The 16,668-nt window shown below is 31.5% G+C and overlaps 2 protein-coding genes across 2 annotated transcripts; both read right to left on the bottom strand.

Moving 5' to 3' along the window:
• Positions 1–1,302: 1,302 nt before the first annotated feature.
• LOC114183515 lies at positions 1,303–7,059 on the bottom strand. Its single transcript, XM_028070558.1, has 8 exons — positions 6,896–7,059; positions 6,643–6,698; positions 6,407–6,534; positions 5,449–5,608; positions 3,745–4,172; positions 3,137–3,631; positions 2,777–2,873; positions 1,303–1,708 (listed from the first exon to the last, which is right to left on the bottom strand). Exons 1-8 carry the CDS (start codon positions 6,962–6,964, stop codon positions 1,585–1,587), a joined length of 1,557 nt encoding a protein of 518 aa, XP_027926359.1. The 5' UTR covers positions 6,965–7,059; the 3' UTR covers positions 1,303–1,584.
• Positions 7,060–7,918: 859 nt separating this feature from the next.
• Positions 7,919–13,481, bottom strand: LOC114183153 (gamma-glutamyl hydrolase 2-like). The gene is made up of 10 exons (XM_028070063.1): positions 12,975–13,481; positions 11,450–11,536; positions 11,028–11,117; positions 10,513–10,607; positions 9,765–9,825; positions 9,446–9,535; positions 9,273–9,335; positions 9,072–9,160; positions 8,368–8,460; positions 7,919–8,281 (listed from the first exon to the last, which is right to left on the bottom strand). Exons 1-10 carry the CDS (start codon positions 13,293–13,295, stop codon positions 8,242–8,244), a joined length of 1,029 nt encoding a protein of 342 aa, XP_027925864.1. The 5' UTR covers positions 13,296–13,481; the 3' UTR covers positions 7,919–8,241.
• Between the last annotated feature and the right edge of the window lie 3,187 nt (positions 13,482–16,668).

The following is a 16,668-nucleotide window of genomic DNA, read 5'->3' as shown; positions in this document are numbered from 1 at the left end:
AAAGGTGCACTTGACCATTCAGTGTGGCGATGTTGACCATGTGACATGCACCTCTATCATTGCTCAACAACTCCAACCTTCCTTCCAAAACAACACCTCTACCTACTGAATACCACAACTCTATCACATTCACGTAACCCATTTTTCTCAAAATTGACATTATCTCAAAGTAACTCCATCTATTTGGGTCACATGATAAAATACTACTCTCTCCAATGTATTTTAGTGACCCATCATTTACAAACCTTCCCTTATGGTGAAACACCACTTCAAAATTTCCGTCGTCCACATCAACTATTATATCCCTATTTATATATCCCTGTCAAATATGAAAATATCCAAAGTATGAAACACAATTTACAAACCATACCACCAACACACCAAGACAACGACAAAATTTACAAAGGAGGACCACACCATAAACTCAACACCGTCACCGTCACATATAGTGGGGTCCAAATCAATAAAGTAATATTAACTCAAACACATTACAAATAACAAAAACGAAACATTGAAAGTACCAAAAACATCAAATATAATGAACAAAACAACATAAATCATCGCAATCTCGAAGAAACTAATAAAACCCTAATATCAGCAAAGAAACCAGTAAAAGATAGAAATATGTACCTTTCCTCCATCATTCAGCCCATGTCGCTCTCAATGACGCCTTCGATATAGACTCACTTAACAATGCAAGTGAATGCTTGTGAATCTCGTACATGTTGTCTTCTTCTCCTCTTTGTTCTTTGCCTCTCCAAATGTTACTTTACCAAATCAATAAATCTATTTTTCAATTTTCTAACTAACGTAATATCCAGTTAATAATTGTATGATTACCACATGGACCAACCTCAATCAATCAACGTTAACCATTCTGATAACATCTAAATAATTGAACTGCATTGATGAACATTAACATATTTGGATACACAATTGGCATTTTTTTAAAAACTAAGTACCAATTTGATACACTACACCAAAACTAGATACTTAAAGAATAATTATACCATACAATTTTCATTTTTACTGCCATCAGTCGTATTCCATATTTATTTTTTAATATTATAATTTATGATTTACATGACTCGGTTATTATACTAAATTCATGAGATAGATTACCTGTTCATCTGCAACTTAACTAAATGAAAAAGAAAGTCATAATCCAGCTTTCCTAATTACATATCATTGTGTTTTTACATTCATTTGCATTCCAATCTTCAAATTCTATTGTGATTGTACCGAGTTAAAAACAAAACATTAGTTATGTTTCACATTTCCTGCCTACAGTAAACGAAAGTAGTTAAATAAAATGATGCTATGATTAATCGTATTTTACAGAGTTTCATTTAACCTAAGTTTAGAACCTCAAGCAACCAAAAGCTCAGGGAAGAATAGTGCCAGTCTAACAAATGCGTGCGCGAGGAGAACATAACACGTCAAGCTTACAGTCAAATCATTCCTGCATCCACATTACAAACCAGAACTATGTATGATGCAATATCCTCACATCATAAAGGAACTGCATTGATGGATGGTCCTTTAAGAAGATCATCTCTTCTGAACATTGTAACTGTCAAGTTCTTAGACTTTCTTGAAAAAAGAAAGTAGATTGCCCTGTTTGGGATCCTTGTTTCCTGCTTTCTTGTTTCCCCCTTTTCCATTATTAGCATGTGAATTGGCTGGTGGCTTCTTAGTTGCTGGAGCACTGGAATTGCAATGAATAAGGTTAGCCATGATTATCAAGTTTAACCTCATTAAAGTAGTAATATAATGTTTTACAAAAACGAAATTTGAGTTTAAAAATATAACCAGATTAAAGGGAGTCTAAAAATGTTATTGCTGGCCAGAGAGACCAACCATTTGGTAAGCATGCGCAGTGAATTCCAGGAAAAAAAATTACACTGCCCATTTGACTCTTGTAAACGAGTCAGTATTTTTTTTTTCTGTCGTTTGTTTTAAAAGGATGTTGGGTGGAATATGTTATGTCTATCTTCTAAAAACGTTTCGAACCCAAAAAGTAACATACAATTACTCTTCTCAAACGTTCAAAGTACTGTTCTTAATGGCGGCAATGATGTAAATAAGCCAGCAAGTGATCCTTTTTTGTGCGATTTGTAAATCACTTGGGCTACTGGTATTTTTATGGCAGGTAGCTAAGACTACGTCCAGAGCCCAGGTCACTGTTCAAAATGGCCAGTCATTTTTAATTAACTAATTTTTGCTACTTCTTAGAGAACCAACAGAAGGCCAAGGAACTGAATACTAGTTTACACAGCCATTGTGCTTTACCATCCAAAATATGAAACTAAAATTCAAACAAACGTTTGAATCCTTGCTCTTGAAAACTACTCTGCTAAACAAAAAAACTGAGACCAAAAGCAAACAGTAATTAACGTGTCTTAAATTGTTTCCAAAATTTAAATCAAAACCATCAAGTTATAGCGATGTCTATTCTCAATATGGAGGATCAACGTCCAACAAACAAGCATAAACCTTAAAATGCTTACAGGTCAGCCTAGTTTTTTGTCGCACAAGTCCTGGCAATATTTTGCATTAGCCTTAAAAGAACAAGCTAAGTATAAATCAAGATTTTTTCTGTAAAAAGGCGATGAAGCAGTTGAAAATTACTTAGCAAGTCGTAAAGTAGAATTAATGAGGTATCCCTTTATGCTTCATTGGACACGACAACAGGTGTCATTTTAGCCATTGAAGTATAGGCAGATTCCAGTCATTCATTTCAAATGCATGAAGCATAAGGAAGATTGGCACAAACCTGTTGGCAGCATTGGTTTTACTGTCAGTATTCTTTGTTGTAACCTTGTCAGGTTTCTTCACTTCTGTCTCCTCCCCTTCCCAGACAACTTCAACTACTGAAGAGATGAAAACAACATTAACAACAGAAAAATACCAACATGCAGCATAAAAGAAATTTATGGTCAATGAAATTCACCAAGCATTTTGATATGAATCACCCTCAAATCATGCCAGTATAGAGAAAAGTTTAAGTTTATAAAGAACTAAGTTCAAAATAGACGTTTCAAAGTAATCTATTATAGTTGTCATACATAAGCTTGTATGCTATATGGAAACAAAGACGCGAAGAGTAAAAATATGGATTTTCAAATGTAAGTACCTTCTCTCCCTCGTTCATCAATCCTGGTTTTCATCACTTTTCTCCTCTTAGGAGAACAAGGAGCCGCATTGTTTACACTACCCTTATTTACACGAGCTTCTGGAGCACAACTCTCCAACTTCTCAGAAGATGATTTCCCTGTATTTGTGCACTTGCTGATAGCTGATACATTACCTCCCAATGGCAGGTGAGCCTTTTGGTCAGTTTCTCTCTCTTCCTTAACCCTTGATTTATTTTCTTCCTGTAAGTCAAAATTCAAAGTGGTTTTCTCTGATGTGTTTTTGTCATCTTGACTAGAATCTTCAGATGATTGTTTATTTGGGAAATCAGGTGAAGCTAAATTGACAACATCATCATCATCTTCATCTTCATCTGAGAAATCAAAGACAACCCTTCTTTTTCTGCTGGATGACCTTCTCACGGAGACATTTTGATTATCATCAATACCACTGTCACACTCTTCCTCACAAGCAGTTTGTGCATTTTCAGTAGATACTGAAAAAGGCAATAAATATATTGGAAAACATTGTCAGGTTAATTTGCATTGACCAGGAGAAAAATGAAAATCTAAAACAAAGCATATGGAATAAACTGCATTAGAAACCAACCAGCAGGATTTGAAACTGTGTTATTATTTTCTACTGATGACGTGCAAGGCTTGGGTTTTGCAGATGCACAGCTCCAAAAGCTTGCTAATGAACCTCTAGCAACGGAACCACTTTTATCAGCTGGTACTTTCTTTTTGCCTGTGGGCAAGGGAAGGGCCTTTTCTTTCTCTGTTGTAGGTTTGTTGATGTTATCAAGAGCTACAGTATTCCCTATACCATTGCTTTCACTCTTGACTTCTTGAATCACATTCTGCGGTTTGGCATCAACTTTGTCAATAGAATCACGTGCTATACTTTTAGGAGATTTCTGAACTGTGTTAGTCTTTGTTGGTCCCTCACCTACTGCAGATTTTGATTGTGGCGCTGCAGAAACTACTCTTGAGCCGTCTACCTTCCGTCTTACAAAAGAATTGGTGATCTCACAGAACCTGCAAAGTAAACTAGTTAGCCACAAAGAAACCCACAAACATAATCTCTATGCAGTAATAAAACATTACGTTTTATTCATGACTAGTATAGTGATGCATGCAGGTCTCATATGTAGGTATAACTATTTTCATTGACTACATTAGCAACCATTGAAGAGATTCTGGAAATTAAATATTGCAGTTAACTTAAAGTGTTATAACACTAAAAAAGGACCTGCCTGCAGGTTGAGATATTGGAACAGGCTAACATATTTCACGTCAACGTAAAAGAATTGAAGATGGCAAAATCAAATCACCCGTTTTACCTAATAAAAAGTCACCATATTTTAATGCCAAAGACTCTCCGATTTGAAAACCACATCGGAACCACTTGAAACAAAAACCTTTACGCCAAATTTCAAAGCAACTTTTTCCCCACTTTTAATGAGATAACAAAATCCAAGACATAGAGAAGAAAAGAACAAGGAAAGGGCAGGGAGTCTTCCTATCAACCAGAACATTTAAATAATCAATGGAAAGACTTCCGATCTCTTTTATAAGCCTAAAATTTTATAGTAGTTCCTGAAAAGTTTTTTTCTTGATAATGTATACAATATATAATATCAAGGATGCTGACTTGCTTAGTACTCCCCCTCAAGATTTTCACAGAAACCTTTATAAAATAGTTTCTTGTCTCAAATCAGGTGTACAGATACAGAAATTTGAGTGGCACCAAATCTCTTGTACAATTTTCATCTAGAATCAGAATAATTAACAAAGAAAGTATTCCAACTAATATCAAGACTTGCTTGTTTGAATTTTTTTCCAAGGAGTGTCTCAACCTCCATTCTGCTGCTCTTTCTGTTTCAGTAACAAAATTGTATTTCTTAAGGAAAAGAAATTATTCTGACCTGCTATAGCAATAACTGATTATAACAAAACTCGAATCTTAAACCATCCAATATCATTTAACAGATCTTATATTATACCCCTACTGACCCATTAATCTGAAAATAACGAACACAACGAATCTAAATTAAAAGATGATAATTTTGATCCATTAACATACTATTTGATGTTTTAAACACTATTGCTATACAGCATAGACAATTTCTTCAAATTGACCCCGAAATAACTCCAAAAGAATACATGTTCATGTTGCAATGCACATAAACATATGTAGAATATCAAAGGAACTGAAATCAATAACTAACTCCAGACTGTTTAATACTTTCACAATGTACACTTTCCATCACTCGACCAAATTACATAGATATTCTGAAGTAATGGAAACTACCTATTATCCCTCAAACAATTGTCAACAGTGGAAGGCTGCTTAAAGAGCTCCTCTGCTTGAACAAATTCAGCATTCCAAAGCAGAGCTTTGTCCTTTGGCATGCTAGCTTGCACACTATATACCTGAACTGAGCAATCCCCATCAAATTCTTGTTGCGCTTCTGCATAAAAAGTAGGAAGCGGTTTCATGCTACCCCTATTATTTCTGTATGTAAGCAACTTCATATCAAAGAACTACTGGGTGGAAACCCATTCAATAACAATGTTTCTAAAAATGTAAACTAAATAGATTAACTGAAATGCACACATCATACAGAAAGTGAGGCTTCCTAGTTAGGCAGTCTTCCAATATAGACAAACTGTTTATACATGATAGCTGAGTAAGTAACACACAAATTTGAGCATGTCCAAGTTTCAGACAAGATAATTACATAACACGATTGAATATCGTTTTTGTAAAATGAGATACCAAATGATAGCTGCTAATTCACTTGAAAAGTAGTCATCTTCCATTTCTTTGTTCTAAACTTAGCAATGAATGCTGGATACAGATTCTGTTAGGCAGGAGACTGAACTTCCCAACAGACTTTACAAGTAAATATTAGAAGAAAGAAAGAGAGGAGATTAGTGGGAAATCCAATGTCAAAGGAGCTTGCTCCTTTGGCTACACTTGTGTACATTCTTTTGCTTGCTCTATACACTTTTTTCTCATAATTTGTTCTTGGAAAGAATTATTTCCTTTTCTGTATATAGGATCCTAACAGTTTCCTTTAAATTGAATAAATAAGCACAAACTAAACAGTGACACAACTACGAATAAAAACCAGTTTTATTCTGGGTTTCCCACAGTTATGTTTTTTGGAGGAAATTTTGTTCGGAGTAAGAGCAAACACTATTATAGATCGCCCAATTTCTAATTATCACTATTATTTTCACACAAAAGACAAAACCCAAAGTACCTGCAAGCTTTGGTCCAGTAACAAGCCTTGTTTGGTGGTCAGTAGGATCCTTGCTCTTTAACCAACCAGACAAAGCATACACCACCTCCAACTCACCCTCATGCTTTTGCACAAACTCCTGAAGGACCCTATACATACAACAAAATTTGCAACTACTAAAAAACCATAACATAAAACAAAAAACTAAACAGCAAATTCTAAAGCTTTTCACCAATTTCTTTTCAACAGAAGCCTACCTCTTCGCTTCATTGGCCGATACCATATAATTGCGACTCAACCATTTGTACGAAACCTAAAAGAGAAAACAACGAATTACGAGATCAATTATTTGGCATGGAAAGATACAAGTTTGGGGGAATTCGACCAAAAATGTCCGAAATTCAAGTGCGGAGAGATCACAAAAAAACTGCGGTCCAAAATAAAAGTAAAAAAAAAAACAGAATCGTTTGTATGATGCTACTAGAGAGAGAGGGAGAGAGAGAAGTGTACCACTTGAAGTTCATCGGAGACGAGAGATTCGATCTCGTGAATGAAGGTTGGGGTTTTGGTCTGCGCCATTGGATGTGAAAGATGAGAACATCAGAGTTAGGGGTTTTCGTTCTTATTTCCCCCGTTTTTGTTTTCCCGCCAACGTATGCATATCATCCACTTTTTTAATCCACTGTTCCTTTTTATCCTCTCTGTGAGAGATATCTCACAAATCACGAAATCCTCACAACTCTAGTCAGTTATTATTTAAAAAACCAACTTAAATTTAGTAACAAAATAATTTATTTATTTTCTAAAATAATATAATAACCTCAAGTTAGTTCTTAAAATAAAAAAATTAAAATTCTTAAAAAGTAGTTTTTTATTTTTTGTATCCGTCCTTCGTCTTAGATAACGTTACATGTTATTTTACATTAATTTAATTTTTGTTCTGTAGGAGAAAGGTAAGAAATAAATTGCATTTTATCAATAAGATAAGCGGGACTGCACGTAAAATAGGACCAAATTCGCTCAAAGTTTATCCGGTTCGTTCAGTTAGGTAGTTTTCATTTTTTATTTACAAGGAATAAGGTCTTCGTTTATATATATATATATATATATATATATATATATATATATATATATATATATATATATATATATATATATATATATATATAAAAATATTTCACAATATATTATTCCAATTTTATTTTTAATTATTATTTTAAAAATTATTTATTTTATAAATAATTTACATTTAATTATTATTTTAAACATATTTTTTGCTTTTAATAATTATTTTAAAAAAGTTTTGTATGTACATGATTTTACATTTAACAATTATTTTAATTTAATTTTTTTTAGGGTTTAGGTTCGTTACAATGTTAACATTTTATTGTGTATTCAAATATCAACCCATTTATTTATGTCATAATAAAATATATTTCGTAAAGGCTGTTGCTTTCTACGTCCTATCAAATATAAATTTTGGAAGTGATGGGGTGCTGGAAGAAATTTGACAGGGTGTAGGACGCATCCGCCTTTCTTTAAATACACCTTAATCTCTTAAGCCTCATTTTTTATGGTCCATTAAGTGTGTTTCAAAATCCAAAATGTGCAATGCTTTGTGCAGACGCACCCTTCATGGTCCATGTGCCAAATCCTTCTACAATGCAACTTTATACTTTTGGCCTCAGAAAATAATCCTGAAAGCTCTACAAGTCATCTTCAACAGAAAAATAGTCTTAAAGTTACCAATTTTCTCTACAAGCCATCTTCATTACTCTGCATCACAATAATGATATTTGGTCGTGAATACATCCTTTTTCGTTATGATTACTGTGCATACAAAGTATTTTCCAGCATTAGGCTTCAGCAAATAAATAAACTTCATCAAATCCTTTCCTACAAGAAGCATAAACACATTATCATCAGTAACTTCACATGTACAACAAATTGATGTCAAAGATTTAAAGACATTATGAGCATACCCAGCCTTCCCACCATAAGTGGGACTGTAATTGTAAATGAGATTGTCTAGCAATTCTTGAATAACTGGTCTGTTTATGGATTTCCTAGCTTCACTGGTGCCAGACATGTGAAAGTGGAAAAATGTTAGCTACTGGCGAGTTCACAATGAGAGAAAAAAGCTTAATCATTCCATTATTCGCAGGTTGCAACTAGCAAGAGTGTTCTTAAAAATTATTTTCTAAACTGTAGTTGAGTTGGGATTTGCAATAAGATAGCCACTTTTCGAAGAATAAGTCATCTACAATTGTTGGTGCATGTTGGAAAAAACAAAGGTACACAGAGATATAACATGGAAATCCAAAATCCAAGAAAAATCACAACCATCGTCTAAAGACAACTAGAGGATAACACTGAAAATTGGTACAATACAGACTATCCTCTCATGTCCTTTGATCCCCAAGTATAGTCACACCATCTAAAATAAAAATTTAATACAAACCTCACGATACTTTTACTACAAGAGTATAAAAAGAGTCATGTACAAGCTTAAAGTATTTTTTATTTGAGACAAGAAACATTAAGGACTTAGAGTCTATTATATGCTCACCAACATCCACTTCCCACTTCCTAGATATAAGATTTTTCAAAACGTATTACTTTCATCAGCACAACACTACGTTAGGAGGGAGTAACGAGTGATAATATTATCACATTGAGTACTAACCTGACCAAAAAGTTTGCAGCATGCTGAGTTATCTGAATGGCATCTTCAGTGTGTGGAATTCTTGGTGAACCCCATTCAAAGGCATTTTTCTGCAGCATCATTTGTGAAGGACATTAAATAGCTGAAATATTAAGAGTTTGGCATAATATTTAGGATATAAAATGAAATTCACAATACTGCAACAGAAAATTTATCAATCACCTCTGGATGCCATTGAAAGCCAGTCACAGGATAGTTTCGTGAACTTACAGTGGAAACATAAACCTAGAAGAATTACACAGACTATTAGATTGTTTTTTTAAGGGAAGCCAAATATATGCCAAAAGATGGATTTGTACCAACATCATTTCTAAAGATAGGATAACATTGAGTACCTTATCATCTTCATCCGTGCAAGTTGTCAAGATCTCGAAAAAACTAGATAACTTCCGATTATCCAGAAGCTTTCCAGGAGAAATGCCATACTACACATATGAAATAAGATAAAAATTACATTACCGAATTTTAAACATCTAGGTTTAGCATTTTTCAAATCAGTTTGATCTGAAAATCCAGACCAACCGATTCATTTTGCCTAGGGTCAGGTTGGTTAGAGTAAAATACTCTAATTGAAGACAATTAAATTGTTGTCAGGTCGTAAAAATCAGTAAAGGCCTCATGCTGAAGAATAATTTATTGACTATATAAACTCACACGATGGTTTTGCATCACAAGACAATCTGTAGTCATCTTCCTTAACAACTCTGGAGGAAATCTACAGGAAATAGAAAATGATAAAGTGATTATTGCATATTTATTCTATGACAAATGCTGAACCTAAATTTAACACTTTAAGATACACCATCATCATTGTGTAGAATAAGAAAAAAATCATTAATGGACAGAGATAAACAATACTGGAGGAATTCTGCAGGAACGAGAGAATTTCCTAAATCATGTCACTGCTCATCTTCTGGCTTCGCTTTCAGTCTCTCTTGCTCCCTCCTCTCAGTTTTAGTTATCCCTCAGTCTTCTCCATTTTCTTTCCTTTCGTCTATATTTTTTTAGATAGAGAAAGACACGTACTATACATTTACTTAGTCACTGTCATCTTCTCATATTCCATTGCTTGTGAAAGAAAAGACCAAAAACTTTGAGGAATTCAGTGATGCTTTATAAGGCAAGAACTGATCAGGCTTTGGCCCTACTTTCAGCCTCTCTTTTCCTTTAACAATAGAAGGTCAACCAATTTAGCTTCTGTGAAGGCTCTGTATCTTGTCTTTCCTTCACTAACATAATGCTAATTTTAATTTTTTGAGCTTTTCCAAAATTTTGTTCGGCCCTTTAAAGAGAACAGATGCCTAAAAATATTGGCCATTTGCTACCTAAGTTCAAAGCTCAGTTCCCAAATTCATTACAAGTCCATTTAGAGATCAAAGCGCTATTAGCATAAATTGTTCACCTTTGAAAAACAGTTTCTTCCACTTTTGCACTCTCCACAAATTGAATAGTACTTGCTTGATTTGATGCAGAAAACTCTTCAAGAATATTATTGTCCTATTATAAGGGATAAAAAGAAATAAGTATAACATGAAAGAAACAAAAAAGAAAAAGAGAATTGAACTAGAATAATAATACATTGTCTCAACTCATCCCACCTTCTCAACACCTCATGAATATTGTTAAAATTGTTTAACTTAGAATAAACAAATAAAATTTGCCAAATTGATATAACAGCAAAATTTTCAACTGTACGTGTAGTGAATTTGAAATCCAAGAGAAATTATTAATGGCAATGTTCCCAGTACAATGAAACATAGTAAGATAACATAAATAATGTATTTATTCACTTGAAGCAAATGACGCAGAAAACTATACTATGGTGCCTAAAATTCATTCAACACAACTTAAAATACTAACAAGTAGCAAGTACCTGATTTATCTGCAGACATTTCCTCATGGGGAAAAGAAGCTTACCTGACTTATGATCATCGTTATGAGTTCAAAACCCAAGCAAACTGCATATAATGGGAAATGATCTCCAGCATCATTTTTCTCTAAAATTTTCTGCACAGAAAAAGATAACTTGATGCATAAAGTTCTAAAATTGAAAAAGTACGTGTATCAACAGAGCATTCCTCAGCATCACGAAAACAAATTTATCGAACAAAAGTACAAATAAAATAAATGCTAAGTAGCTAAGAAACGAGCTATTCATTCCCCAGTAGTAATCTTACACCGATTATTTACATTCCAGATTCTAGAAGTCTCAGTTTTACTCAGATGCAAAGAAAATTTCCTCCAAATGCATGTTAGTTAATTAAAAAAGAAACAAGTCACTCTGACATCTGCATCCATATCACCCACTTTTTGAACATTAGAAAAAGATACATAGATACCTTAAATATTTTCGTAACAGTTTTAAAATATAATCCACTTTTAGCCCATCCACCAGTGAAGAGAACTCCATTTACCAATTCGAGCTTCTGAAAATGAGAGAAAAACATCACAAACATTTCTACATCATTAGCGAAACAAATAGGGTTAATGTTGCATACATCTACAACAATTTATCTTTTCTTTCCCATGTATGCAATTTCGTACCATATCATGCACTATGTACTTACCAGAACTTTCTATATCTAAAAGTACTCAAAAATAGGAAGTTAGTGTAAAGTATCAGGTACTAACTTGGCAGGGTTTTTCTTGCCACAAAGAGAAAAGAAAGAAAAGAAAATGGACACATAAAAGGATCCAAAAGATAAGTTAGTAAGATTTAATTTCCTTTGTAGCTTACTTTTCTTTTTAATCCCTAAAATATCTTTCTATTCATATTCTGAATCTTATCATCATGTTACTAATCCAATTATGACATCGACGTAACATAGTTCTTTGATCGAGAAGTGTCTAAACCTCTTATTGTGTTCAATTATTATAAATAGAAAAATGCATTTAAGACACTTTAATACCAAATCATTAATTAGTTATGAAATAGGTAAAAACGTTTTAGCCTTGTATAAGTATGGCATTTACCCAATAATAAGAAAATTGATACAAACACATTCTTTTAAATATATTATTTTTCATTTAAAAAATAATAAAAATTAATTTTTTTCCAGCTATATTTATTAATAAAGAAACTATACTCATCACCTTTATACTTTTAAATAAATTTTAATCAATACAAAAAGTGGATTAAAAGTAGTTGTTAAATATAGTATATTTCTGATGGTCCTCCCCCTTGATTATTTACAATAAATAGTAAGAAGTGTTAAAATAACACAAAAATATGGGTAACTTTTAATAAATTTCATCAAATGAAAAAAAAATGTTTTGTGTTACTCACATGTTCCAATATATTATTCATGTTCATCCTTGATTATTCATATATTATTAATTTCATGTTCCAATCCTTTTTACCTTTTTTCTTAATTATATGAAACAAAGACCGACTTGCAAAGGTTATTTTCAATCTCGAATATAAACAGAAAAAAAAAAAAAAAACTAGCTCATATTAATTAAAAAAAGTTCGTTTAGATCATATAATTGTACCGATCTTATTTGAAAATAAACATTTTTAATAGAAATCTTTGTTTGAAACTTAATATCAAGAATAAATGAAAGTCCTAGGAAACAAAGCATCAATTGAATTAAAAGTATTTTATGAACAGTCTTATTAATTTGCCCATTTTCTTTATACCTGTTAATAATTTGAAGTCTATTAACAACGCATTCATTCAATGTTATTATTTTAAAAATATTTCTATCTTTAAATTTAAACATTATCTAATAATAATTAAGGAAAACAATATCTGTATAAACTTAACTACTGCGAAAGTTCGGAATAGTTATAAAAAAGAGCGAGTGAATTTGTTATTCAGGTTTTACAGCGGTAACAATAACGGAGTAACGATAAGCCTTTACCTTCAGAAGCTTCTCCGGCGGCTCGTTGTAAATGAGGGGAACAACTCGGGCGCCGGCGGCCTCCACGAACTTCACGTAGGAGGCGGCGATGTAAGACACGCCGGTGGCGTTGCTGAGGCGTCCGGAGGCGCCGTCCCCGGGATGGCTGACGATTCCGATGACCGGCTGGTAATAGAGGTTGGGATCAGGAGCGCGGCAACTGGACGGCGAGTCACGGCCGAGTTGACTCGGGAGGACGATTGACGAGCGGGTCCCGGCGGAGGGAAGAGGGCAGAGGGAGAAGGCGAAGAGGAAGAGGACCCAAACGGCGTCGCTTGACATGTTGGAGAAGCGTGTGAGTGAAGTGAGAAAATGAAAATGTGTCTATAACGGAACACTCGCCATTAAACTATATTTTAATTGATGATTTTATTGTTGATTAAGTTAAATCAAAGGACCAGATTGGTGCGATTTTTTAACAATTGAGGATGATGATGTTCCAGATCGGATTGATATAGCGTTTGCGAAGCGGAGAAGATGGTTAAGTGGTGGGGTCCACTTTGCAGTCTTCATGCCCAATGGGAATGATTATAGGTGTCTGCAACTCCACTGAAAAAACGGTATGATAAGGTTTATTTTTTCCAAATGGTTCGGAGTTTATTATATATATATATATATATATAGATAGATAGATAGATAGATTTTAAAATATAGTATGGGTAAAATGGGATTGAAAAGAAAATAAAGAAACATAATGTAATAACCCAACATTTCAAAGATATTAATTTTTTGTGTTATTTAATGGATAACATATCTCATTAAAAATAATACTAAAAATTTACTTTATTATGTTGTTTTGAAATGTTTCAAAAATTGGGCTTTAGTATATTTTTAATTTATTTTTTTATGTATATTTATTTTACTGTTGAACATGTAAGTTATTTTAATTTTTTATTCATTTATTTTATTTGTAAGTTAATTTGTTTCAAACATAAAAATTGATTTATTGTTAAAATATATTTATATTATAATATAAGAACAGAAGATATTAAAAACTTTACTTTATGTTTGTTTTATTGACGTGTTTCAAAAATTGGTTTTTTAGTACATTTTTAATCTATTTGATTATTTGTCCTAAACATAAAAATTGATTTCCCTATCTCAACTTTAATTTTTTATTCATTTATTTTTTTAAAATTAATTTATTTTAAACATCAAAATTGATTAATTGTTAAAAAATATTTATATTATAATATAAGAAGAGAAAATACTAATAAATTTACTTTATTAACTATGTTTGTTTTGTTCACGCGTTTCAAAAATTGAGTTTTTAAGTACATTTTTAATTTATTTGTTTATTTGTCTTTACCATAAAAATTGATTTATTGTTAAAGTATATTTATATTATAATATAAGAAGAAAAGATAATAAGAAATTTACTTTATTAACTTTGTTTATTTTGTTGACGGTGTTTCAAAAGTTAGGATTTTAGTAGGGATGCGAATAGGTCGGATACACACAGTGTCTACCTATAATCCGACCTGTAGAAACAAAAAAAAAATCATCTATTACCTGTTTGTTTACTTGCTTGTTACCCATTTATAAAATACCAACATAGTTTTTAAAACCTGCGGGTATCCATGGATACCTGCATACCCGTAAATATTTGAAAAATATATATTTTATAAATTTTTTAAATAAAATTATAAAAAATAAAATATAATATAATATAAATTAAACTTTAATTTTAATTGAATTTAACCAAATAAAATATAAATATAATTTTAATTTTAATTTTAGTTAAATTTTACTTAATAAATATGAATTAACTTTTATTTTTATTTTTTTACGGATAACGAGTCCCCGCGAGTACAGATAGTATGATACTCACACTATCAGTGGATATTAAAATATCAACTACATGTTATCTGCAAGTAATAAATACCTACAACGGGTACTAATTATTCGCCATAAATTTCATCTACAAAAATCCACTGATAGTGGATATTTTTGCCATCCCTAATTTTTAGTACATCTTTAATATATTTGTTTATTTGTCCTAAAGATAAAAATTGATTTATCTATCTCCATTCTATAATTTAACATCTAATTAATTAATATTTTAATTCTTAAATAACACTATTAGTTTTTCAAATTTAAAATTTTCATACCCATCCCTAAAACATCAATTATGCTTCAAGTTCGAATTCAACTATTAATTATTTCCATCCACGATGTTCATATTTAAAAATTATTTTCAAAATTAATTAATTTTTAAAATAAATAAATAAATAAATAGTACTTTTAATGTGTACTCGTAGACACATTTTCACCATCATTAATTTTTTTTCTAATGCATTTTTCATATATTTTTTATTAAAAAATAAATTATATTTACAATATTAATTGTTTTATACTATTTTTTATTTTTAATTTACCCTTTTATAATTTCTAATTATTTAGTCATTTAAAAAATTAAAAAAAAAACTTATATTTAAAATATTTAGTTCTTATATTACTTTTTTTCATTGTTAATTTTATTTTTTTTATTTTTAATTACTTGGTCATTTAATAAAACTAAAGACGAATATGGTTTACATTTTTCTCTTAAAACAATATTATTTAAAAATAAATATTTATTATTAATAGAGATTGCTTACACATCTATTTTATATATATATATATATATATATATATATATATATTATAATATAAGAAGATACTAACAAATTCACTTTATTATTATATTTATTTTGTTGACAAATGTCTCAAAAACTAATTTAATTAGTAAATTTTTAATTTATTTGTTTATTTATGTGAGGTCCTAGAAAATAGTGTTTTAGAATTGGTAGAATGTTTAAAATAATGATACTCAATTATTTTATTATTAAAAACATAAAGTATAAATAAAAATATTATAAACGAGTTTTATTAGTTATAGACATTTCATCTCACTAAAAACTCTAACTTTAGAACTCTCTCCCATCTCTCTAGATTTCTCACTCCTAAATTCATTTGAAGATCAGAGGCCGCTAGGATGATCTTAGAGACGAGTTATCTAAACCTGTCTGATCAATTTCTAGAACTGAGTAAGTTGATTTTCTACCTTTTTCTTTCTTTTAGTTTCGATTAAACGCATGTGGAGGATTTTAGGTCACATATGTTATCTGATGTCCTTTAGGTGATTCCTCCTTCATCAGTGGTTCTAGTTTTGCTCCCTGATCACGATTGCGTTGTTTTTAGGTTGAATTGTGTTCCCTGTGAGCTCAAAGGAGGGTTTGGTACTTTTTGTGGCAGTGGAGTCGTAATTTCAGGTAAGGGAAGTTAATAATGCTTAGAGTTAGTGAATTATGTGTTTAATTGTTTGTGGAATGATGGATGGATGAATTGAATTGTGTTGTTGAACTGAATGAGTTTACTTAATTTTTTTTAACTATTTCGGGATATGATGTAATAATTGCCTACTTTGAAAGTTTATTTTATTCCGGAAGGTTTTGTAATAAGTTTATTTAGTGACTCATAGCAGAATGGTTGAGTGTGGATTTTAATGATGTTTCATTTTGGATGGATGCAATTTTATTCAAATGTTTTGGTAAGTGGTTTGAGACAAATTACCTGTGAAAGTTCCCATCTAAAAAGGATGGTATGAGAGTTTCATTTGGAAGACTTGAAAATTTTAAATTTTCATATGGCATCTCAAAAGAGGTGTTATAGG

The sequence above is a fragment of the Vigna unguiculata genome, chromosome 5, assembly GCF_004118075.2.
Source record: "Vigna unguiculata cultivar IT97K-499-35 chromosome 5, ASM411807v1, whole genome shotgun sequence".
NCBI lineage: Eukaryota > Viridiplantae > Streptophyta > Magnoliopsida > Fabales > Fabaceae > Vigna > Vigna unguiculata.
This window is presented reverse-complemented; position numbering and strand designations above follow the sequence as displayed.